The 25,806-nt window shown below is 45.0% G+C and overlaps 1 protein-coding gene across 3 annotated transcripts in view; it reads left to right on the forward strand.

Annotated features, from left to right (window-relative positions):
- The window catches only part of HSF1 (heat shock transcription factor 1), a 94,860-nt gene that overhangs the window by 7,531 nt on the left and 61,523 nt on the right, over positions 1-25,806 (forward strand). For 2 of the 3 annotated variants that reach the window (XM_084619904.1, XM_084619903.1), the window contains exons 2-4: positions 6,373-6,481; positions 20,640-20,776; positions 24,950-25,074. In XM_084619904.1, the coding sequence (XP_084476030.1) occupies positions 6,373-6,481; positions 20,640-20,776; positions 24,950-25,074 (371 nt within the window). Of the gene's footprint in view, positions 1-6,372; positions 6,482-19,717; positions 19,774-20,639; positions 20,777-24,949; positions 25,075-25,806 lie in introns of those variants that run through there. The other variant, XM_084619905.1, reaches the window with a different exon arrangement.

Consider the following 25,806-nt stretch of genomic DNA (forward strand, 5'->3'; position numbering starts at 1 on the left):
AGACAAATTCAGACTGGAAATAGGGTGTACATTTTTAATGGTGAGAATAATTAATCCATTGAAACAATTTACCAAGGGTCACAGTGGATTCTCCATCACTGACCATTTTTAAATAGAGATTGGATATTTTTCTAAAAGCTCTGCTCTAGGAATTATTATGGGGCAGTTCTCTGGCCTGTGTTGTACAGGAGGTCAGATTGGATGATCCCAATGGTCCAAAAACCTTCTAGTGTAGATGGGACAACACTTTTTTGTGCCACTGTAGAATTGTGGTGGTAACCTGGTGGAACATGTTCTCATCACTTGCTTTGTATAATTATTTAATTTTTCCAAACAACCATTCTTAAAATACAGTTGGAAGAGGGAGAAATGCGCAGAAAGATATTCTGGTACTGTACCATACCAATGCAGCTTACAAATAGTTACAATTTATGATCTGTGAAAGTTAACATAAAAGCTAGGAATCTGGAAGAGGAAGATAATTAACAGATAATATCTGCAAAATAATTAACAAGAGTAATACAGGGTTCCATCTTATGCTTTATCTTCACCCATATACATAGATAGTAGCAAAATATTCATAGTCTTGTGGAGTAAGTGATCCAGTGTAGTGATCAAGATTGAGAGTCTTGTAAACGTAAGCCATGCTGCAAAACTTTTTCACAAGAAAAACATTAGTTGGGCTTAAACATAGAATCATAGAACTGTAGAGCTGGAAGATACCTTGAGAGGTCATCAAGTTCAGCACCCTGCATTGGGACAGGACGAAGTAACCCTACGCCATTCCAAAACCTTCAATAATGGGGATTCCACAACCTCCCTTGAAAGCTATACCGGAGCTTAGCTCCCCTTAGAGTTAGAAATCTTTTCCTAGTAGCTAATGTAAATCTCCCTTGCTGCAGAGTAAGTCCATTACTTCTTGTCCTGCCTTCGGTGGATGTGGAGAACAATTGATCCCCATCATCTTTATAACAGCCCTTAATATATTTGAAGACTTATCAAGCCATGTCTCCTCTTCTCCCCCCCCCCCCTTCTTTTCTCAAGATTAAATGTGCCCAGATTTTTTTAACCCTCCTCATAGGTCAGGTTTTCTAAACCTTTTATCATTTTTGTTGCTCTCCTCTGGACTCCCTCCACTTTGTTCACCTCTTTCCTAAAGAGTGGCGTCCAAAACTGGACACGCTACTCTAGCTGAGGCCTCACCAGTGCCAAGTAGAGTGGGACAGTGACTTCCCATGTTTCATATGACACCCTGGAATGATATTAGCCTTTTTGCAACTGCATCACATTGCTGATTCATATTCGATTTGGAGTCTCCTATAACCCTCAGATGCTTTTCAGCAGTACCTCTGCCTAGCCAGTTATTCCTCCATTTTGCAGTTGTGCATTTGATTTTTTTCTTTGCTAAGTATAGTACTTTGCTTTTATCTTTATTGAATTTCATCTTACTGAGTTCAGTCTAATTCTCCAATTTATCAAGGTCATTTTGATTTCTAATAGTTTCCTCCAAAGTGCTTGCAGCCCCTCCCAGTTTGGTATCATCTGCAAATTTTATACGCATACTCTCCATTCTGTTATCCATGTCATGAATGAAAATATTGAGTAGTACCAGATCCAGAAATGACCACTGTGGGACCCCACTGGTACATGTTTGCAGTTTAATAGCAAATCATTGATAAGTACTCTGAGTGATCTTTCAAACCGTTGTGCACTTGCCTTATAGTAATATCATTTAGACCACGTTTCCCTAGTTGTTTATGAGAGTGTCTTGTAGGAATGTATCCAAATTCCTACTAAAATCAAAATGAATTAATTCATGTTAAGTTTTCACTTTTTCTGAATTTGTGGTTACCAATGCAAATATGTTGACCACAAAGTAAGGCATAATTTTTTGACAGAGAGGATAACAATTGTTACAACTTATGGAGGCGGGGGGGAAGGGAGGTCTCAATCATTTGAAGTCTTTAAGTCAAGACCAGAAGTCTTTCAAAGAATTCAAAATAAGAGTATGACTAATTAATGGATCAAGTCAAAGCTCCATTAAAAATCAAATTTCAGTCTATGAACAGCCGTTTCTCCTGGGCAGTGCAGATCAGAAAGCTCAGGACAAAGTGCAGGAAAGCTGGGGACAAAGCTTTCTTTATCAAGGGGACCCAGGTAGGGAACAAACTCCCAGAGGAGATCCGGCAAACCCAGAGTCTGTCTTTGGTAAATGCTACCAAACTTTCTTCTCAAAAAAACCTTTCCACTGTAAGAATGATACTTGCAACACTGACATCCCTTTTACCCAATACGCTCCTGCCAGCCCCAAAATAGAAAATCAAATCTTAAAGAATTAAAAATAAAATCCTCTCCGAAGCAGAGTTTCATTTACTCTGAAAAGGGAGATGTCATCCCTAGTGGACTCCATGGAGTCTGTCTGCACTGCAATTAGGTTGACTGCAGCTGTCTATGTGCCCTAGTCAGCTGGCACCGGCTGGTTGCAGGTGTCTAACTGCAGTGTAAACATACCCTAAGGACTTCACTAATGATACTGATTTTGTGTGGAAGGTACTCAATACTACAGTGCTGGGCAGCAGTATAAAACTCTTTGGATGGATTTCACACTGTGAATGCTTCTTGAATATCATTTGGAATTGAGGGCAATGCCCTATGTGTCCATCTGAGAACACAGCCCCCATGTGGATCTTCTTGATGGAGGACATGGGAGGTCATTCAAAAGCTACTCTCTGCAACAGGTGTCTCGCTTCTTGAGTCAGGTTCATTTGGCTCAAAGTGAGAAGTAATCAGATATGGAATAAAGCTAGTTCCATTGCATTCTACCTTCTTCCTATTTTTAACAATCCTCCATTGTAGTTGACAGTCTTTTCTAACTACCTTCTGAGTCCATCTCAATCTTTTTCTCCTCTAAGTTGTAAAAGATAAGGAGGACTTGTGGCACCTTAGAGACTATGCATCCGATGAAGTGAGCTGTGGCTCATGAAAGCTTCTGCTCAAATAGATTGGTTAGTCTCTAAGGTGCCACTAGTCCTCCTTTTCTTTTTGTGGATACAGACTAACATGGCTGCTACTCTGACACTTGTAAAAGGTGTTACTGTATCTTGTGTGGACATTTTTAGGATGTGGGGAGAACCATGTCTTAATTGTGTAATCTTTAAATTGTACATTTCAATTTGTTTCCTCTTTGGATCTAGTGACTTCTGTTTTCATAAGTTATATCTTCAGACCAATTAGATAACTACACTTGGTCATTCTTAGTTTTTTATATGAGAGCTGGCTGTCTGGGCTTAAAGGTTGTCTGATTCTTTAAAAAAATGTTAAAATGGCACATCTTAAGGCATAGACCAGCTGCCTGTGTGTATTGCAGATCTCATCTGCTTGCTTTGGCAAATTACTATAGTAAAAGCTGCAGTTTGAGACAATACATCTGTGGGAGAATGAATTATATTACAGCAGAGCAGGTGTTCTGCTATAAAGTTAGGTCACTTACCATTAAAAAGACAACAATTCTAGTTACTCAGATTTACATGTTCATTTGAATCGACTTGAAACCTCATGGGAGTATGGGGTAAGGTTATTGATCTATGTTTCTTTAGTTTGAATTTCATGGTTTTCAGAGGTTTCTCTTTAGCCACTGAGAAGTGTGAGGCACCACAGAGGAACCTTAGCTCCTCGTTAGCAAAGTCTTAGGGCATTTAATTATTTTCTGTCTTGTGTATCAACAGTGGTAGTGAGGTAGAAGCCAGAAAGCTCTGTTGGATTTTTGGATCCCAGATAATATGTTTAGGACTACCAATTACAAAGTCATTTTTACGTATAAATTGGTCAGATTTAGGCTGAAAATTAATAAAACAAATGTGGGACCTCCTGATGTGAGAACATAACCAAACTTAAAGCTTTTTTAAAATAAAATTTTAATAGCCTCATGCCATTTTCAAATGACTATCATGGTTGATCAACTTCCCTTTTGTTCAGATCAAGTTTAAGTGCTTGATGTGATTCATAAAAGGTAGTGATGTTTGTTAAAATTGTGTGCTCATTCAATTTTGCTGTTGTCCACATCTGTGTGACTTCACCACCATGGGCTAATCTTAATATAGTAACATTTACATGGTACAATTCAGAGTGGAAACACAAAAAATGGCCAGTTGGTGTTACTTCACAGCTGCAAATAATTTTAAAAAAATCAAATTTTTAATTAGAGCTGTCACCTTTTTCCTAGATTTTGACTTTTTATGCTCATCTGTTTCATGGGGTGACTAATAATCTCATAGACTGAAAGACCAGAATCTAAAGGATGTTTCTCATAAACCAGCGCAAAAAAAATTGCAAATCTCCCAGTACAATAATAGATGACCTAGATTCTGCAGAGCAGCAGTACTTCTCAAGCTAAAACTAGGCTATTGTTTCAATAACCATGGGCTACAAAGCTTTCTGCTCCACCTTGATACTTGGGCATAGCATCTTTTGGCTCTCTCCCTGGTTCTCGTTGTTTTTGCAGAATGCCTTTATGCCAGGCGGACTATTGAGGCTTCCAATGTACAACGTTAAACACAACTTATTATGCTTGGAGGCACTCAGCCAGACCTTTGTTTGTAACCAGGGCCTGCATGCTAATTAACGTAAGGGTGTAAAACTGCTGGCTCACTTGGTGTACTTGTCCATTCCCCCAGGGCTGATTCAGATTATGTTGAATTCCAAGTTTTCATTTTTAAATGTTTCTGATCCAAAATGTGACAACAATGTAACTTTGTTTTAACCTGAAATATCTCTAAGAAATGCCTAATATGTATGTGCACTTTCTGAATTATGCATGCATATTGAATAATATATGTAATTGACCAAGTAAACCAGGGGTAGAAATAGCACTGGTCTTAAATGCCCTACATGATTTCTTCCTTGCTGAGCAATGCTGAATGCAGTAGTAACTTCTAACGTAGTTTTAGCAACTACAGAAAGGTCATTTTATATTTGATTTTTGTGGAAACCACAGACTATCGGGTAGGAAGATATCCACTCTGGATCAAGGGTAGTGTTTGCCCCCAAATTTGTAATACAGGCCCACGAACCATAATTAAAAACCTAATTTGGGCTACTCTACAGAATAACAGGTTTCAGAGGAGCAGCTGTGTTAGTCTGTATCCACAAAAAGGTGCCACAAGTCCTCCTTTTCTTTTTGCGGATACAGATGAACATGGCTGCTCCTCTGACAGCTGTCTATGTGCACAGAGAACAGGAGACCATGGGTGTGACCATACACACTGTAACCAGAGTGATCGGGTAAGGTGAGTTATTACCAGGAGGAGAGAAAAAAAACCTTTTGTAGTGATGATCAAGGTGGGCCATTTCCAGCAGTTGACAAGAAAGTCTGAGGAACAGTGGCGGGGGGGAATAAACATGGGGAAATAGTTTTACTTTGTGTAATGACCCATCTACTCCCAGTCTCTATTCAAGCCTAATGTAATGGTGTCCAGTTTGCAAATTAATTCCAAGTCAGCAGTCTCTTGTTGGAGTCTATTTTTGAAGTTTTTTTGTTGAAGAATTGCCACTTTTAGGTCTGTAATCGAGTGACCAAAGAGACTGAAGTGTTCTCCGACTGGTTTTTGAATGTTACCATTCCTGACGTCTGATTTGTGTCCATTATTCTTTTACGTAGAGACTGTCCGGTTTGGCCAATGTACATGGCAGAGGGGCATTGCTGGCACATGATGGCATATATCACATTGGTAGATGTGCTGGTGAACGAGCCTCTGATAGTGTAGCTGATGTGATTAGGCCCTATGATGGTGTCCCCGAATAGATATGTGGAACATATCCTTGCAACAAAGCCCGTTGCCAACTGTGCCCACATATCTATTCAGGGGACACCATCTGGTCATCTCCTTGTTTCCAACTACTAAATTAGTGAATAGCTAAAAATATGTTAAATATAAAGCTAATGTTACTCTTCCCCATAAGCAACTGTGGTTGCCACAAGGATCTATTCTGTAAGAGGAGACGGTCTGTGTTATCGTAACTTGGAAGGGAGGCCATCCATGAGAATGTGAAGATACGGTCCAGCGTGTGAAAGTTTGAGAATTGCTGGCTTAGATGACTTATACTCCTCGCTACTTTGCGACTCTTCTTGTCACTACCACCTCATGCATTACTATTGAGTAATTTTGAAGCACTGCTTCTGTAGCATGCTCATCTCCAGTCAATCCACAGAGTGAGCCTGATCAGAAGGAGCCACCATGTACTGTGTGACAGAGAAGAAAATTGCCATGGGACCAGCCTGTAGCATTTAAATTGAAAAAGAGTAACTTGAGGGAAGCTCTAGTCAGTGATGCTATGCAGTTCATAACAAGTCACTTTCATTTTGTGTTTTGACAGAGTGGAAACAGCTTCCATGTGTTTGACCAAGGCCAGTTTGCCAAGGAGGTGCTTCCAAAGTACTTCAAACATAACAACATGGCCAGCTTCGTACGTCAGCTCAACATGTGTAAGTACCTCTTAGGCAGTTCAAGAAACCAGATCATGAGGCATATGCCTTTCTGCAGTGTTCACCTCCTCTCCTGCCTCTTTATTTAACTGGAAGGGCAGTATAGGAACATTCTGGATTGGTTGGGTTGGAAGCATGTTAGCTTTGAAGCTTCTCATTATCAGATTTGGTGGGAGGGGAGGGGATCTGAGTGCAGTCATAAGGTTAGCCTCTGCTGAGAAGAAAGAACCTCACTAGGACAATAATCTAATGCCTTAGAAAAGAGGAGCTTTCATCACAAAGTTTTCCAGGTGAAGCAGCCTCTAACTGGCTTCTCTCAATAGCCCTCATTCACATTTTGATATTCCTTGGCTCTTAGAACAAGAGCCCTGCACACTTTCCTTGTTTCACCTTTCACTAGCGTTTCAGTGCAGACACCCATCTTTGCCTTGGGCATGTACACCCTGTAGCCAAGAGGGATCCCATCTGGAATTCTCCCAAACCTCACTTCCTTTCAGTTAGACTGAGCTCAACATATTTGACAGGCTCACTGATTTCTTGTCAATTTCCTTAGGAGGCAGCTGCTGTGTAGGTCACTTTAAGACACTGACCAAACCTGACCTGTTTAAAATAACTTCAGCTAGATTTGGAGTCTCTCCACATCTCGTACTTGCTCTTTTCCATGGCTCTGTTCCCTCCCTCGCTTATGATCTAATGCGGGAAGGACAATGGGAGGCAGCAGTGCCCTGAAAAAGGGAGGTAAGAGCTCCTTGTGGAGAGTTCCCTGTCCCCTCCCAAAGAGAAGCATCACCAAAGAAATCCAAGCCTGCCATAGGGATGAAGAGCTCATAGAGTTGGTTACATTGGAGAATTGGACTCCTGTGCAACGACTTACCTCTACTCTTCTCCCTGGTCTGCTGTTGAAAGTGGAGCGGCCCGTCCCCTCCTCAGGAAGCAGAGCCAAGCTCCTGTCCTCTGCTGGCAGGCAGGGGACTGGAGGTTGTGAGGCCATTTTTGCGAGAGAAGGCAGGCTCATCCATCTGGCCAATGCGGGAGGAGGATGCAACTTGCTTTTTGTGGGGTGGCCACAAATACAGGATCATTTTGGAATAGGATTGACCTAAGCATCGGTGTGTATTAAGGCAAGTGCTGCCTCCTCCGCTTATGCTGTCAGAACCAGGGGGAAGTGAAGATATGGAAATGTTAGGGAAGCCTCATCTAATTATCTCCATGTTAAATTACATGGGTTAGGCATTCACCCAGTTGTCAGTTCCCTCCTTTTTCACAGTGGCAGGAAACAGTTGGGACAGAATCCAGGACTAGCGTGGCTTGTGACAGTGGGAATATTTTTTGTAATATTTGAGGCCTGTTTGTGCCTTAGTTTCTCCTGTATGCTGCATTGTTGCCCAGTGGGTGGGAAAGGACTGTTTTCTCTGAGCAAGCCAAAACACACAAGCTTGGGTATCATCTTGTTGTCTGGGCATTAGACCGCATATCAGTGGAGCATTTTAGAAGACAATGGCAAATCCAATTGCCCGGACATTGACGCTTTGAAACCAACACCCCCGAGGGATGCTTATTTCCCCACCTCTCCAGCTGGGGAACAGTGCCCGGCTTCCCTGTGGAGTACAGAAGACTGGGGGGGTTAAGTGTTGGCTGCTGGAAGGAGTTGGGCCTCTCACCTGGTGTCTGACCAAGGAGGTCAGATGGAGAGACAGAGCCTGAACCAAGGCGTTCACTACAGCTTGACTGGGCTCTGGGCTGACAGGAATGGACTATGCTGTAACCTTCAGTTCTCCAGACTACCCTAAGGACTTACTGTATTGGGTTCCAGTTAACTAATAAACCCACTGTTTTGATACTGTGGGAGTGTCCCTGCCAATGCTGGGCAAGGTGCAGTAATCCCTGCAGAGTGGACAAGCCTCCATGAGGAATCTGTCTCAGTGGGACTTGCTGGATGGAGCTCACCGTGTGAAGCAGGAGTGCTGAAGGCCCAGAGGTCCAGTCTAAGAGGGCACTGGAGCCACATGGCTTACCTGGAGGAAGAGTGAAACCCGTAGCAGGTCTGGCACCCTGAAGGGGTTCCTCTGAGAGTCTGTTCCAAAGCTAGAGGCATAGCACCAATTGTGTGGCTCTGTGACATGGGTATGTTATTAAAAGTCAACAAATAGCATGTTCTAAGCTTCAATAGCTTTCACTCCCGAACTGTAACTCAAGCCTGGTCTGTGTAAACAAACTGTGCTACAAACGGTACCAGTATAGTTAAAGCCATACAGCTCCCCTAGTGAGAATGCAATGTTAGCAGTATAAAGGTTCCTTCCTTCTGTAGGGAAGGGGAATGTGCTTTTTACTGATAATACTTTGCCCATACCAGAGGTTTCACCATTTATCTATTTCGGGTAGAAAAATTGCACCTATAACTCGAATCCATAAATGGTACAAACATTGTATGTAGAGCGTTGGGGCCTTAAAGTGGAATAGAAGAAAAGCAAAGAAAAAGGATACTCTGAAAGACCAACCACAGTCAACTAAGAGCTTTCCATCCCCACTGCCAACAGAATTTTTTCTGGCTTTCATACTTGCATAGTCCATGAAAGCTACCTAATCTGTTATAGCAACTCCAGAGTCCGGTGGTCTTAACCCAAACAATATTACCCCATAAGCAGAGCAACCTTGAAAAGTCTCAGAAGATAATGAGTCCAGTTCTCAAAACCAAGTTCACAGCATGCATCAGATGGTTCTTAGGCTAAGTGGATTTTTTTTTTTTTTTTTTAATACCATTTCCAGAGTTCCAAGGTAAAAAGTCCATAGGCCTGAAATCCACACCCCTTTTGTGTAGCAAGCTCATGTCGTGTCAGGTAGTTGTAATGCCAGGTTAGCTAGTCACTACATTTTGTCTTTAGGATGAGGATTGGACATTCTTGCTTTTACTGAGATGTATAATAATCTTCCTGAGATGCACTGCCTGGGAAACCATTCTTACTGTGAAACATCTGTACAATAGAAGTATTTTTCTAATGCACTGGGACTGTACTCACAACTCTGTTCCAAAAATAAGCTAGCGCTCGAATGGCCTTCCTTGTAAATTCATCTACGTTTTTGGGTGCTGTCCCTTGATATGATGATGATGGAAAGTCAGGGGGTGAATAGGTCCCAGGGAGATAAGCCTTGACAAGGCTTTAAATACACAGTGCTCTTCCTGAAAACAGTCTCTTGCCAGAATCCCTCTCACAACAGAGCTGAGAACAGGTGCAAACAATAACTTCTTGCTTTAGATGGGGAAAAATGTGTCCTAGTTAATTGTTAAAACTACAGTTCTTGCTACCATTGGCATGTAGGTAACTGAAGGGCCAGCCAAAACATTCTTAAAGACTGTATTTTTAATGACCGGTTTCAGGGTAGCAGCTGAGTCTGTATCTGTACGAGTTTTTTCATGAAGTTGATGGATTTAATATTGCTCTTGTTCTTCCTTCTCTCTGTTGCAACAGGAATTGATTTATCTGGGGGGTTTTGGGATTGTGGTAGGTGGCTGTTAAGTTTTTAAATTTATTTTAGCTAGGAGCGAAGTTAAAGAATTTGGACAAATCCAGACTGAAAGGTGATTTCAGAGTGTCCCAGACCAACTAATCCAGTTTGCTGGAAGAAAAGTTGAGTTCGTTGGTTCCTGGATTAAAATTGTTGATTAGCGGAGGGTGTTCAGTGAGTTTATTGGAATCTGCTTGTTTGGTTTTCATATTATAGTAATGTGGCTATTGCAGTAGTATCTTTCTTGACTTGTTCAATGCTTATTTAGTAGAATTTTGCAATTCTGTAATCTTGTGTTTCTCCCAAGTAACGTTTCAGTATAAAAATATTATATTGGCCCACAGTGCAACTTGGTAAATTTGGAGTTCTCCTGGTTAGTGGCTAATCTGATTAGTTCATTGGGTCATGGTAACATGACTAGTTTGGATTCTCTATCTGGCATTAGGACAGTAAATCTAGTTATAGTGTTGCAAGTAATCTACCATAAACATTCTAAGGGAAATATGGGGAAGCCTCCTCTTTTCGGTGCTAGCTGCTGTCCTGGGACATGGAGTTTTCGTGGAAATACTCCAGAGTAGGAGCTAGCGTTCTGGGATGCAGGAGTGGGGAGTACATTCTGTTCAAAACCTGAAAACCATTTACTCTGTTCTCAAGAAATCTGTCTGTCCCTATGTTAATGCTAGTTCAATGGTCTCTGCAAATGCACTGTGCTGTCTCTTCTGGGGTCTAAGCTTGTGTTGCTTAGTGCTCCTTTTACTCTGAGAACATGCAGGGAAGTGCAGAACTGACGTGTGTGTGTGTGTGTGTGTGTGTGTGTACTGTAGCACTTCTTAAAGATCTCTAGGTCAGGAGTTCTCAACCTTATTCTTTCTGACACTCCCCCCAACATGCTATAAAAACTCCACAGCCCACCAGTACCCCAGCAACTGTTTTTCTGCATATGAAAGCCAGGGCCAGCATTCAAGAGTAGCAAGCAGGGCAATTGCCTGGGGCTCCATGCCACAGGGGACTCTGCAAAGCGAAGTTACTTTGGCTTCGGCCCAGGGTGGCGGGGCTCAGGGCCCTGGGCTACAGCCCTGCACAGCAGCGCTTCGGCTTTCTGTCCTGGGCCCCAGCGAGTCTAACATTGGTCCTGCTCGCGGCCCCCTGGCGGGCCCCGGATCCCTGGTTGAGAACAGCTGCTGTAGGTGACTTTGTCTACTCTTCCCTGCCAGGCCAGCAAAGCAGGAATACGCTGGGATTAGCCTAGAGACACTGCTTCAGGGCAGTCTGCTCAGCTTCCTCTCAGCACACACATACCTATATTTACCTTTTGGCTTTAAATTCTTGTGATAGGCTGCGACATAAAGGATGCCTTTCATATACCCCTCACCTGGAGGCTATATCAAGGATTAGCTTTAATGCTCCAGATGTGGGCTTTAGAAAGTATTCCAGTGTTGTTAGAAATGATGACAGTTTCATTACCTTTCAACACTAGTCCTTTGAATAACTATGGGCCATGATGTCTCCATGGTTCATGACCAAGGTCTTTGGTTTCTAAGGATCACTTGAATAACAGAGAAACTGGCTAATGTCACTACAGTAATGTACAATTTCTCTAAATCATTTACTTGCTGCTGCAGTGCAGGAAGTTCTTTTCAACCACAGCTGTGGTCTAACTTAAATAATACTTCAGAGCCACCGTTCTTGATTTATCCTAGTGGTTTACAAAATTGGCATATTCCAAAAAAAAAATTTGCAGTGGACTTGTATGCTCTTGAGAGTGGTTTTTAGATGTTCTGAGTGTGTTTGAAGTTTTGAGTATATCACTGTTACCTCAGCTGCTCAGAAAGCACTTTTCAGCATGTCATTTCTTTCCCTCTCCCACCAAGTAGTAGAATTGCAATGTCACTTTTTTACCAGCAGGTCATATAACATCCATATCAAAAGTTACCCTTATAACACATCAGTTGTAACAAACCACTCAAAGCCAGGAAGTTCCTAGTTGAGGGCTCAACATTTTAAACGAACAGTATAGACCAAGTTGGTATGCTTGTTTATGGTTATTTTAATCCTCCTGTTTTGCAGGGGTGGGGAGGGATTGAAGCAAAATCCATTTCTGAGTTCAGTACAAAAGACCATCTAATATTTGTAGCTTTCTGCTGAAATGTCAAGATCATCCAGGTGTTTAAACCTCTCCTCATTAATCCTCACTGAATATGCTGTTTACATTTGCTGCCTGGAGTTCCTTCCTAGATCCTCTTCAGTCCAGCTTCTGTCTGTTACACTCCACTAAAAGCACTCTCGCCAAAGTCTTTTCTTCCTAGCCAAAGCTCAGAATCTGTATCCCATCCTCAGCCTGTCGGCCACCATTCACATCACTGACCATGCACTGCTTCTTGAAATCTTGTACTCCCTTGGCTTCCATGACTCTGTCCTCTCCTGGGTCTCCTCCTTCCTCCACAATGGCTTCTTCAGCATGTCCTTTGGAGGATCCTTCCTATCCTCCCTCCAGTTGTCTGTGAAGGTTCCACAGAACTCCATCCTTGGTCCCCTTCTCTTCTCCCTCTACACCTTATCTCCGAGTAGCCTCATCTGCAAACATCAATTAAACTACTAGCTGTTTACTTCTCTCCTTCTTGTCGCACTATTGAGTGGCTCACGACCATGAGTGCCTACCTCAGGAAAGTCTGTCAAAAACAGGGCAGACACCCCAAACTGGTGGTGTGTTCTATATTAGATTTCACCAAACCAGTAACAAATGTGACCCCTGGACCCCTATAACAATCTTACCATGGAGTCACAAACAGTCCCCCTAGACTCTCCAGTCTATCTTGCCACTAGGGTGACCAGACGGTAAATGTGAAATCAGGACGGGGGTGGGGGGTAATAAGAGTCTATTTAAGAAAAAGACCCCAAAATCGGGACTGTTCCTATAAAATTGGGACATCTGGTCACCCTACTTGCCATCCGGACAAGCCAGGCTTAGTGATAAATGGCCACACACCAAAAATCATGCCACATTCAGGTTGCTTCTAGTCCTGAGACCAGTCACTTACCCCAGAGCAACTGGTACTCTAGATTCTACACCAAAGGCAGGAAAAAGGAACAAATTATTTACAGGTTAAAACAAGCAAACATAGTAACTCATTGGTGTGTCTAAATTCTAACAGTGTCAGAGTTGTAGTGATCTGTCTATTCAAAGAGTCTTTCAGGGCAGCCCCAGGAGGCAGCCCCTGGGGATCTCTGGCTTCAGTTTTGAGTCTCTGGCCCTTCAGAGTTCAAACAGCCAAAAAGATGTGGTTTCTTCTTGTCATGATTTTTGTTCCCTTCCCCCAGAGTTCAAGATGATGGGACGAGTTCATGTGCAGGTCTCCTCTTCTTGGGTGCCGGGAGGAGGAAGGGAGGGAGAAGGGGAGAAGCAATCAACAAAGTCCACATTGGTTTGTGTGGTGTCTATGGGCCCTCTTTTGTTGGGCAGGAGATAACACCTCCTATAGCAAACTAGTATTTCACACTGGGTAATGTTTCTCTCCAGGCTGGTGGGGGGCCTGGCTTTACAGTTTCAGACCAAACACTTAAATATTACCTTATAACATGGGATGTAGACATTATAAGTGAGATTAATACATGCAGCAACTTACAAGCATTTCATAGAGTCTAAACATGAAATCAGGAGTGGGCAAACTATGGCCCGCGGGCCAAGCCATTTTAAGTGGCCTGTGAGCCGCACCATGCGGCTCTGCCAGGGCGCTGGGTCGGGGGCCTCACCAGGTGACTCAGCCCCGCTCCGGTGCTCCAGCCGGGTTACTGGGTCGAGGGCCGCACCATGTGGCTTGGCCCCGCTCCAGCCAGGGCGCAGGGTCGGGGCCTGCAAAACACTGCTCCTGGAAGCCATGGCATGGTCCTGCTTTGGCTCCTACGTGCTCCAATAGGAGCTGCAGGGGCAGTGCCTGCAGATGGGGCAGCATGCAGAACTGCCTGGCTGTGCCTCTGTGTAGGAGCTGGAGAAGGGACATGCTGCTGCTTCCGGGAGCCGCTTGAGGTAAGGGCCACTTTGAGCCTGCACCCCCTGAGCCAGGCGTGGCTCCGCTCTCAGCCTGGGAACGGAGCTGTGGTTGAGGCTGGAGGTGGGAGTGGAGCTGTGCCAAGGCTGGGGGCAGGGATGGGAGATACGGGTGTGGCTGGAGGCAGGAATGGAGCAGAGCTGGCAGAGAGTTTGGGTGGCATTCCCTCCTCCCCCCGTGGGGGCTGGCATGGTCCCCGCTGTGTCCCTCCCCGGAACTTCCTCCATGCCCCCCTACAGTTTTTTGACCTCTGCTCTAGGACCTCACATCCAGGCTACATCTAACTCTTGCACGTTCTGCATGAATAATCTCTCTAACATCCTGCCTCTCCTTTCCCTCCACACAGCTAAGACCCTCTCATCCCAATTCCTGCAGCGTCTTTTCTCTGGCCTGGCCAAATGCAGACTTGCCCCACTCCTGTCCGTTCAGAATGCTGCTGCAGAGATCAACCTCCCCGGTCCGTCACTTGGACCCTGTCACCTCTCTCTTTGCACCCCTTCGCTGGCTACCTCTGCTGTCATATTAAACAAACTTATCTTCACTTTCAAGGCCCTTCAGGGCCTATCCCCACCCAACCTATCACTTCTCATTCAGTGTTGAAAGGCTGATCATGTCTTCCGATCATGTCTTCCAATCAGCCCATGATGCCAGCCTCCGTTGCCTGCTTGTTAAATTGTCAAACACTTTTCTGCCTTTTTCCGAGGTTTCCCCACGTGCGTGGGAGGAGCTTCCTGTAAACAGTCTCAAAACTACCTCCTGTTCCTCCCCCAAACTCTCCTTTGCTGTCATGCCTCCAAAAAACTTGACGATAGTCCCACTGCGGATGTGCTGAGGCCACTGCTTGCCATGCTGACCAGTATTATCCCATTGTTTCCCTGTTGTTTGTTCTGTGTCCAGCTGTTGAGCTCTCTGGGGCAGAGATTTTTTTGTTCTGTGTTTTGTGCAGCTCCCAGCACAATGGGGGCCTGGTCCATGACTGGGGCACCTAGGAGCTACACCAATACAAATAATAATCTTCCCCACAACCCCAGGCTAATACTCAGTTACCAGACTGCCTCTTCAGGGTGGTATTTCTGCAGCACAGCATGTGTGTCAGTTATGGGCCTCCTGTTTTCACCAGTCTCTGTGTAACAGCTGTGCCTCCAGCAGGAACAAAGTACATATCTGAAACTTAAGGATCTAAATGTAACAGGGATATGAGTGTTTGGCTATTTAAAAAAGTCAGTCTGGCATTTAAATCAGAGACAGCATGGGCTGTATTTACTCTTGTGGCATCTGCATAGGGACTGTGGAATTTTAATCTTCCCTCCTCTACTGACTCACTGTGTGGTCTTCGGCAAGTCACTTATCCTCTGAGCCTCGGGTTCCCCGTACCTGTGAGGAATGTTATGGATTGTCTGTCTGGAATGTGTAATATCAAGTTCAGGGCCACATGTCTCAGACAGGAGCCTTGCAAGGTGCAGCAGGCTATGCTCTTCAGAGGAAGGGTGACTTGTGGTTGAGGCACTGGCCTGGGGGATCAGAGTTCTGTTCCCTGCTTTGCCACAGACTTTCCGCATGATCTTGGACAAATTACTTACGTCACGTCTGCATGCAAGCTGTGGTCTGCACACGGTATGTCGGGATACAGCCACCAACGTTTGTATACTGCTCAGGCGTGTGCCTGCTGGTATCGGTGCTGTGCGTACTCGCCATGGGTGCGGGTGTCGATGTGAGGAAGGTATCCCAGTGTGCCATGTGCTGCTGTTCTGTGCAGTGCCTCTTGGGAAACTTCCACAGAAGTGACTGGCCCAGAGTTCTCTGGGAACGACGGCATATAATGGTCTCCATCTCACAACACCATCCATATCTCCTCATTTTCACTCCTCTTTTTAACAAAAAAACAAAAATTCCCATGGATCCATGCAGCACTTTTGAGTGTCTGCCATCTCAGACAAACATGGAGCCCACAAAGCTCTGAGCTAGTCTCATGAACGCCGCAAGCACAGGATGCATGATTCTTCCGTGTTTGCAGACTTGCAGGATATCCTGGAATAACAGGGACATAACTGTTTCTTCAAGGACAGTTTGAGGGACATACGGAACGAACAATTGAAGTGTGCTGGTATTCATGGAGCAGAGCTCCATTTCTGGGCCCAAGAAACAAGCACTGATTGGGGGGATTGCATCGTAATGTGGCTTTGGAATGAACAGCAGTGGCTACAGAATGCATGCAGAAGGCCATGTTCCTGGATCGTGCATGGACACCAGAATGAGTTGCACTGACAGTTAAGACGCAAGTGACGATCACACTCTGAAAGCTTACACAGCTGTATTGCTGTCTACCCGGGGAAATGATTTTGAAGCTGGAAAATCCACAGTTAATTGTCTCCTGCTCTGCAAAATTGTGACTCGCCACAACATGCAGGACATAGTGGATGCATTGTAGCAGTGAGGTTTCCAAACTGCGGTGGGGCAGTAGACCACATGCATATTCCTATTATGGCTCGAGCTCACCTTGCCAAAAAGGCTTCTTTTCAATGGTTAGGCAAGTGTTGGAGGATGACTGGGAATGCTTTGCTGTTATCAGCGAGGGCTGGTCAGGGAAGGTGCGTGACACGTGCATCTTTAAGAATTCAGGATTGTTCAGAAAGCTGCAGGCAGGGTTATTCTTTTCCCAACTGGCAGATTGCGACTGATGTGGAAATGCCAACAGTGATTCTGGGCGACCCAGCCTACCCTTTGATCCCCTAGCTCATGAAGTCTTACACTGGTTACCTTGACAGCACCAAGGGAAGGTTCAGCTACTGGCCCAGCAGGTGCAGAGTGACAGTTGAATGTACTTTTGGTAGATTGAAGTGACATTGGTGGTGATTACTCACTAGGTTGGATCTCAGTGAGGAAAATATCCAGTGGTTATAGCCACCTAATATGTGTGAGGCAAAGGGGGAAAGCTGCTCTCAGAGTGGAGGACGGGGGTGGAGCGACTGTCTGCTGCCGCGGCTGAGGGAGGTTTGGAGAGACCACTGTAATGGCCACAGAGCGGTTCTGAGCCGAGAGCTCTCTGGGCCTGCAGCTTGGGATGCTGCTCTGAATTGTGTAGTGCTTGCTCCACATTTATAAATACGGCTGGTATTTTCCTGAAGCTATAAATTGTGGCGCTCAGTATGCGTCTATAAGTACTGTTTGTTTTGGCTACTGCTGCGCATTCTGCAATATTTGTTGTGAACTAAAAGATAATTTGATTCTCCAAAGTGAAACTTTATTGTGTTGAAAAAACACTGCAGAAAATCAATGTGCAAAAAACCCCACAGGCAATATTATACAAATTTTTAACACAACAAGGTGAAAATCTGAAGGAGAAAGGAAGTAAATGTGTCCCTTTGAGCGCACAGGCGTTACACATATTAACCCATGAGAACCACTGTTGGTGTATATCAATCTGCTGTGTGGCGTGGTGGGGGTACAGATGCGCCCTGTTGTGCCACATGACATGGTTAGGGACATAATGTGAAGCAGCCGTGCAGTTCTCCAAGGACTGCAAAGGTGGAAAATCTGGAATTTTGACCTGTAGGTCAAACAAGGTCTGCAGCATTTGTTTGACCCATTATTTCCTAGTGCATGTTCCTCTCCTTGTCCTGTGGGGACTCCTGGGCCTTTTTCCTGTCCTCTTTCCCTATGCTGTTAGTCATATTTGCCCTCCATGCCCTCTGTTCATGGTCCGATGTAGCACTGGCTTTACAGGATCTTGCGGAACGTCCTCCTGCATCCCCTTCTTTCTCTCTCTCTTCGGGGTCAGGGATCTGTGAGTGCAGAGGGGGGCAGCCCTGAAGGCCACCACTCCAGAAGCTGCTGATAAAAACAGATGTACTGTTGGTTTTACAATCACAGTGGAAAAGGAGGAGTTTCAGAACTCCTTTCCCTTACTGACGCTTCCATGTTAGAACACCTCAGCACAGCGCTCTAGCCCCAGCTATGGTGGGTGTGGTAGTTTTCTGCTCCATGGATCTATAAGATTTTGGTGCCTATTCTATGGGTCTGAGCACAGGGCAATATCAGTGAGTGCAGGAACTCTTTTTTTTGTCCACAGGTGGTGGGGATTTTAGCTATCTCACTCCTGAGGGTCGCAAAGGCACAGAGAATGTGTCCCGAAGCCACTTGGGCCCGTATGCCACTAGCCTGCTCACTGCAATGGTGCCAGCCAAACTGATTGCAGAGTGGCATAGGAAAATGTCCTACTGTGGAGGAAGAAATAAGACTGCCATCCCTAGAAACCTGGAGGAGAGGATTGCAGAGTATCTCCAATAGTGTGTCATTGAGCTCTCTCAGGCAGGTACAAGGGACATCCCTGTGCACATAAACAGAGCGCTCTGCATCCATCCCTTCTCCCACTGCCTAACCCAACAGGGGAATGAAAGATGCCAGCTCTCCCTCTGTTTGCTATACTGCTTCCCCTTCTCATATGAGTAAAACAAGGAACGGTCGATACCTTTGTCTTGTTAACTTGGGGACAGGCTGGGCATCATTTTTACATGTAAACGTTGTAAGGAGAAATGCATGCACACACCTGAGTTCCCTTCCCCTTCATCAGGCTCATTCGCACTCACCTGGCAAGACTGGGGCAGAGTCTCAAGCAGGTCCTGGTTGATGGCATGGCTGGAGTCCCCCGCCACATCTTCCAACCCCTTCCTCCTCTTCTCTGTTCACAGCTAGGGTCTTTGTCCCAGTCTCCTCCGAGGTATCCACAGTGGTCTGTGGGGCACTGGTGCAGTCTTCACCAAGTATGGTTTGCAGCTCCTTGTACAAGCAGCAGGTCTGTGGCGAAGCCCTACATCAATTGTTGCACTCCCTGGTCTCGTGCTGTCCCTTTCACATGGCACTGCTGCTGATCCCTGTCCTACCTTTTTGCCTGCATCCCCCCCTACAGTCTGCTCAGAGATGTCCACATTTCTACAGCTGGTCCGTAACTGTGTGCGCGCAGCCTCTTCTTCCCACTGGCTCGGGAGATCAGTATTTCCTGTCTGCAGCAGGCAGGAGTGCATCTACTGCATGGAGCCGGCCTGGCTGGCTGGGTGGTTGCATGCAGTAAGGGTGAGTTGCTAGGTGTGTTCACCAGGTGAGTAATCAGGAAGAGGCATTTCAAAAACACACTAGGAGTTTTAACAAGTGGGGGAGGGTGGCCTTCAGGTTTCTGTGACCCCAGGCCATTTTAAAATTGTGACCAAAGCACTGTGGGACAGCTGCTAGAGGACTCTCTCTTTTTAGAGTCTACACCGGTCATTCAGTTTCTACTTTCACACAGTGTTGATCTCAGTATGCCAACCCTGGCTCTATGCCATTCGGGTAGGTGCTTTTACTGTGGTGCTATAATAGGGCACTTCCATTGGCCAGAGACAAATTTGGGGGTAGTCACATGCACACATGTCATCGCAAGAAGACTTATGTCAGCCTGTGTAGTGGAGCATACCCAAGCCTAGGTTCTTCATCTCACAAATGGGGATACTTCCCTTCCTCATAGTGGTGCTGTGAAATACTCAGATGCTACAAAGAATACTAAACAAATGCTAAATAAAACCAGAAGGGAGCTCATCCATCTGTGTAGATCAGTACCTCCCCCAGTGAAGCATTAGTAGTGATAGGAGCACAACACCCCTGTCTTTTTGGCGAGATGCAAAACCGAGATTCTGATCACTTTGCTTCATTACAGATTCCATGGCACTCTTGAGGTGTTAACCCCAATGTCTCGGCCAAATTCCAACTCTGGTAATTACATTCTGCCTCCTTAAATTCCCATCACAGTTTCAGTTAGACATGTAATGTTCACTTCCTGCTCTAATGATTATTGTAGTATTGCTGGGTGGTGGTAAACAGCGACAGGGAATCATCACAAAGGTGTTGGTGTTTCAGTCGTGGATGAAGTGACAGGTCAGGTGTTTGTGGGTCCTGCGCAGTGCTGAGTGTATCAATCGGAGGCCGTCTTCTCTCCCAAACTGGATACATTGCAACCCCTTTGGTGTCATGAGAATTGCCTGTATTTGTTTCAAGTTTCTCTTTTTGGCATTACTCTTAAAGAAAAATTTATTGCTAATGAATCTTTCCTTCTGATGCCCTGTACTGAACAGGCAAGTTAGGTTATTGCCTGATCCCCAGATGTTTAATGCCGTTAGGGCTTCCTGTTTCTAAGAGGTGCTGTGCTGGGTTTGTCACTGGGACATGTAGCAAGGCTGGGGCTCTTGTCTGAGATGAACCCCAAAGACTCCAGTTCCCCTTCCCCTCCCCTGCCCTGCACCCTTGGGAGGGAGCTGGCATGTGGAAAATGAAGCGGTCTAGCTGAGGAGGCACTCACCACCTTTGCTGTCAGCCTAGCAGAAGGGTAGGGTAGGCAGAGTTGGAATGTCTGCTGCTGGGGGAGGAGTTGGGTTGGGTTTCATACACTGGCAAGGGGCTGGAGGAGGGGGCATAGGAGGCAGAGGACATCCCCTCAAAGGGTTAATGATCCCAAAGACTGTTGAACTAGTAGGGCACTCTGTGTCTGTCCTTGGCGAACAATGATAGATTTGTGCTTGCAGTGACGTTCTCAGTCTTTAGATTGCCCTGCGTTTCTCTAATTATCCATCTTTGACTTTTAGATGGCTTTCGGAAGGTTGTCCACATTGAGCAGGGTGGCTTGGTGAAGCCAGAGAAGGACGATACTGAATTTCAACATCCGTACTTCATCCGAGGCCAGGAGCAGCTCCTGGAGAATATCAAGAGGAAAGTAACCAGCGTAAGTGTACATAACGGATATTTCAGGCCAACCAGTGAGTAAACCCCTGTGACGCTAAGGAGGTTACTGTCTCTTTTTTAGTCAGAAAAGCAGCCACATGCTCTGGGTATCAAGGGGATTCTGGCACTGTAGTTTTCATTCTCTGCCAAGTGGTTTTCTAGTTGACTCCTGCATCACATTTCATTCAGTCACAAGCTGCAGTGCCAATCAGTTTGTGGGAGATATTTAGTGTGCCAATTTCTCCAATTGCTCTCTTAGCATCTGGCTTGATTATGACGCTGCTTGGGATACCCTGGAGACAACTGAGAATTTGGCCTGTAACATGGAAGCCAAATTCACTTTGACTTGGCAAATTGGGAGCCAGCTTCACCTCCAGATTTATTTCCTTTTCTTTTAAAGTACTGTCTATGTAGGTTTGGCCTAATGGAGGTTATGGCAAACTTTCCTCTCCCAGAGGGAGATGTCAGAGGGCAATTGAACCTTTGCTGTAGAACGGGAAGGAGCAACGCAGTTATTGGCTGAAATGCAGTCTTCATTTGGAGTGTTACGTAAGAACGGCCATACTGAGTCAGACCAAAGGTCCATCTAGCCCAGTATCCTGTCTTCCAACAGTAGCCAATGCCAAGTGGCCCAGAAGGAATGAACATATCAGGGAATCATCAAGTGATCCATCCCCTGTCTCCCATTCCCAGCTTCAGGCAAACAGAGGCGAGGGACATCATCCCTGTTCATCCTGGCTAATAGGGCCATTGATGGCTATCTTCCAGGAACTTACCTAGTTCTTTTTTGAACCCTGTTATAGTCTTGGCCTTGACAACATCCTCTGGCAAGGAATTACACAGGTAGACTGTGCATTGTGAGGAAAAAATACTTCCTTTTGTTTGTTTTAAACCTGCTGCCTATTAATTTCATTTGGTGACCCCTAGTTCTTGTGTTATGACGAGTAAATAACGCTTCCTTATTTACCTTCTCCACACCAGTCATGATTTTATAGACCTCTATCATATCTCCCCTCAGTTGGCTCTTTTCCAAGCTGAAAAGTCCCAGTCTTATTAACCACTCCTCCTATGGCAGCCGTTCAATAACCCTCATAGTTTTTGTTGTCCTTTTCTGAACTTTTTCCAATTCCAATATATTTTTTTTTGAGATGGGGCGACCACATCCGCACCCAGTATTAAAGATGTGGGCGTCCCATGGATTTATATGGAGGCAATAGGATATTTTCTGTCTTATCTATCCCTTTCTTAATGATTCCCAACATTCTATTCACTTTTTCGACTGCCGCTGCACATTGAGTGGATGTTTTCAGAGAACTATCCACAATGACTCCAAGATCTTTCTTGAGTGGGAACAGCTAATTTAGACCCCGTCATTTTAGATGTATAGTTGGGATGATGTTTTCCAGCGTGCATTACTTTGCATTTATCACTATTGAATTTCATCTACCATTATGTTGCCCAGTCACCCAGTTTTGTGAGATCCCTTTGCAGCTCTTCGCAATCTGCTTGGGACTTAACTATCCTGAGTAGTTTTGTGTCATCTGCAAATTTTGCCACCTCACTGTTTACCCCTTTTTCCAGATCATTTATGAATATGTTGAATAGGACTGGTCCAAAACAGAAAACAAATTGTTATAAGGCCTTTGAAGATGGCTCCATATGTTTCTGGGAGTAATGGGAGCAGCAAGAAACACGGGTGTTTAACACACACTAGAACATTATTTTAAACTTGTTAACCTCCACAGGGAGTCCCAGATACTAACTGCTGCACTTTTCCTTTAAACTAGGGTAAACCCACACCCCAAAATGCAGCTCACAACTGCCTTCATTTTTCATAGCTGTATGACCAGGCTAGGGTAGGGCTCTCCACACACGCTACTCAGTTCTGATCGGAGCAGACCCAACCCCCTCGCACAGTGGAACGTTCCATGCTGGGATGTGGGTTCTGCACAAGTCAAATCTATTCAAGATAAAGGCAACCGTGGCCTGAACTGGACTTGTGGGCTGCACTTTGGCACCCGCTGTGCTGCCAGGTATAAAATTGTATTCCTGTCTCATTGGTGGATATGAGGAATCCTATTCAGAAACTTTGTGTCCTTAGATCTTTTCAAGTCCTGCCTTTTGCGTTTGCTACATAATTGTCGTCTTGGGAGTGGATTTAGTTCGGTCTCAATAAAAAAGCATTTTATAGAAGCATTTTGATATTTTAGGTGCCAAGCGTTTCTCATGAACTATTAGACTACTCCATTAGCTCTGCAATGTGGGTGGAAGATGCAGCCAGTCAGGTTTTCAGTGATCCTTTTCCAAAAACCCTTCCAGGCCACCCAGACACGGCAGCACCCTGTGCTGCATGATAGTCCCAGTGCACTCTGCAATAACTTTAGCAATAATTAGGTGCCACTTTCGCCGAGCAGCATTTAGTACCTCCACAGCGCTGCACGGTCAGCGAAGGATATACCACATTGTGAGGTGCAGATCCCAAAGGGCCTTCTAGCTAGTAAAGGTGGGAGGGAGCTGCTGTTGGAATAGGTGAAATGTATTAACCCCTGTAATTGCTGGCAGGTTCAGAGAGCTCTCGCATGTTAAAGCCTTTGCGATTCATACCAGGGTGCTGTTCCCCATGAGATGTTTGTCAGGAAAATGAAACTGGCTCCTCAGAAGCTTCCCTTCAGCCCTTTAAGTACTTGCTATGGGAATGATGAGGCTGGCTGAGTCTGACTGCTGCTCAGGAAGCACTGGAAAAGGCTCCCCATCCTGTCTCCATGTCTTTGCTCTCGTCTTGGCCTTTCCTGGTACTGAAGACTGAGCTCTGTCTGATCCAATATGATGGGAGCTAATTTAGCTACAGCTAATCAGGAGAAAGTTCTTGGAGTCATCGTGGATAGTTCTCTGAAGAAGTCCATGCAGTGTGCAGCGGCACTCAAAAAAGCAAACAGGATGTTAGGTATCATTAAGAAAGGGATAGAGAATAAGACTGAGAATATCTTATTGCCCTTATATAAATCCATGGTATGCCCACATCTTGAATACTGCGCATAGATGTGGTCCCCTCGTCTCACAAAAGATATACGGGCATTAGAAAAGGTTCAGAAAAGGGCAACTAAAATGATGAGGGGGTTGGAACGGGTCCCATATGAGGAGAGATTAAAGATGCCAGGACTTTCCAGCTTGGAAAAGAGGAGACGAAGGGGGGATATGATAGAGGTATATAAAATCATGAGTGGTGCAGATAAAGTGAATAGGGAAAAGTTCTTTACTTGTTCCCATAATATAAGAACTAGGGGCCACCAAGTGAAATTAATGGGCAGCAGGTTTAAAAGAGATAAAAGGAAGTTCTTCTTCACTCAGCGCACAGTCAACCTGTGGGACTCCTTGCCTGAGGAGGTTGTGAAGGCTAGGACTATAACAGGTTTAAAAGAGAACTGGATAAATTCATGGAGGTTAAGTCCATTAATGGCTATTAGCCAGGATGGGTAAGGAATGGTGTCCCTAGCCTCTGTTTGTCAGAGGGTGGAGATGGATGGCAGAAGAGAGATCACTTGATCATTACCTGTTCTGTTCGCTCCCTCTGGGGCACCTGGCATTGGCCACTGTCGGTAGACAGATTACTGGGCTGGCTGGACCTTTGGTCTGACCCAGTCTGGCCAGTCTTATATTCTTATGATCTTTGAGTTACTAAAGTGCAGTAGCTCGAGTTACTCCTCAGGTGCTAATCTAATCTCACTGTGTAGTTGGAGTGTTTCACAGAGTGGTCACTTTCACTCTGCCCTCACTCCAGTGGGCTAGCTTGTTAGTACAGGAGTTAACTGTTGCAGTGAAGAGACACCCTTAGAATGTTACTTTCAAATTAGGTAGCTGTTGGTGCAATGGAAGACTGTGGAATTAATCAGAAAGTCAGTACAATGCTGACAGCTGTTTTCCAAGGTTCCAGTGCAGCTGTAGCATTTGCATTTCTGACCCAAAAGGATTCTGCTCCTTCAGGGAAGGGTCTGTAAACGATGGCCTTGTAGAAAAGTTATATAATAGGTGGCCAATCTGCGCCTGTCTGATTCGTTATATAATTAGGCCAGTGAGGATGGGGAAAGAGGATAGTTAATCTGCATTGCCATCTTTGATGCTTAGAGAACAATTTTATAGGGTGAAACCTCACTGTCCTCTTCCTTTCTGTCTCCAGGTCTCCAGTATAAAGAATGAGGATATAAAGGTTCGTCAAGATAATGTAACCAAGTTACTGACTGACGTCCAGATGATGAAAGGAAAGCAAGAGAGCATGGATTCCAAACTGATAGCGATGAAACAGTATGTATATGGGCAGGCCAGGAGATGTGGAATAACGTGCTCAATCTGACTTCCCTCTGAAAGTATTGTGTTCAAGACCACCTCTGGGCAGAGTCTAACTGCTTTGCATTGCTCTCTGCTTTCTTATATTTGCCAGAATCCCAGTGGTCTCAGGAGTGTAACCTTTGCTTTAAGAGGCTCTCTCCCCAGGGGAAGGAGGAGCTGGGGTTTGGGAGGGCTTCTGAACACCTCTAAATCCTCATAAAGACCTTGGTATCGTAGTGACCAACGCTGCAATCCTAGACAGAGTAAGGCTGTAATAATTTCCTTCTGGAATCCAGCATGGCCTTAGATGTCAGCTGGAGGGACGGCTAAGAACAGAGTGGTGTCTACCTCCTAGATTGTGTCACAACCAGACGTCTGATTCTCTGCATGGGGCTGGGTTCTGTCTCTTGATTCTCTTCCATCAAAATGTGGACATTCTGTTCTCCATGTTCTTACACCAAGACCATCACCTTGGTGTTCAAGTGACGGAATAATTCTTACCCCTTTGTGCTAATACTCCAGTCGTCTTTGAGCCCATTTTACGTGCACAATTTAAATTTCCACTTTGTTGCCAGCAACCCAGTACTTTTCCTTTGGTTGGGAGCATAGGGCATGTGATCTTGTCTAGTCACCATTAACACTCTTTGGTAAGTCAACCTTTGGGGGTCATCACAGAGCACTGTTGATCACCCCTTTACTGAGATTAAG

The sequence above is a fragment of the Lepidochelys olivacea genome (assembly GCF_965140295.1).
Source record: "Lepidochelys olivacea isolate rLepOli2 genome assembly, chromosome: 2".
In the NCBI taxonomy this organism is placed as follows: Eukaryota; Metazoa; Chordata; order Testudines; family Cheloniidae; genus Lepidochelys; species Lepidochelys olivacea.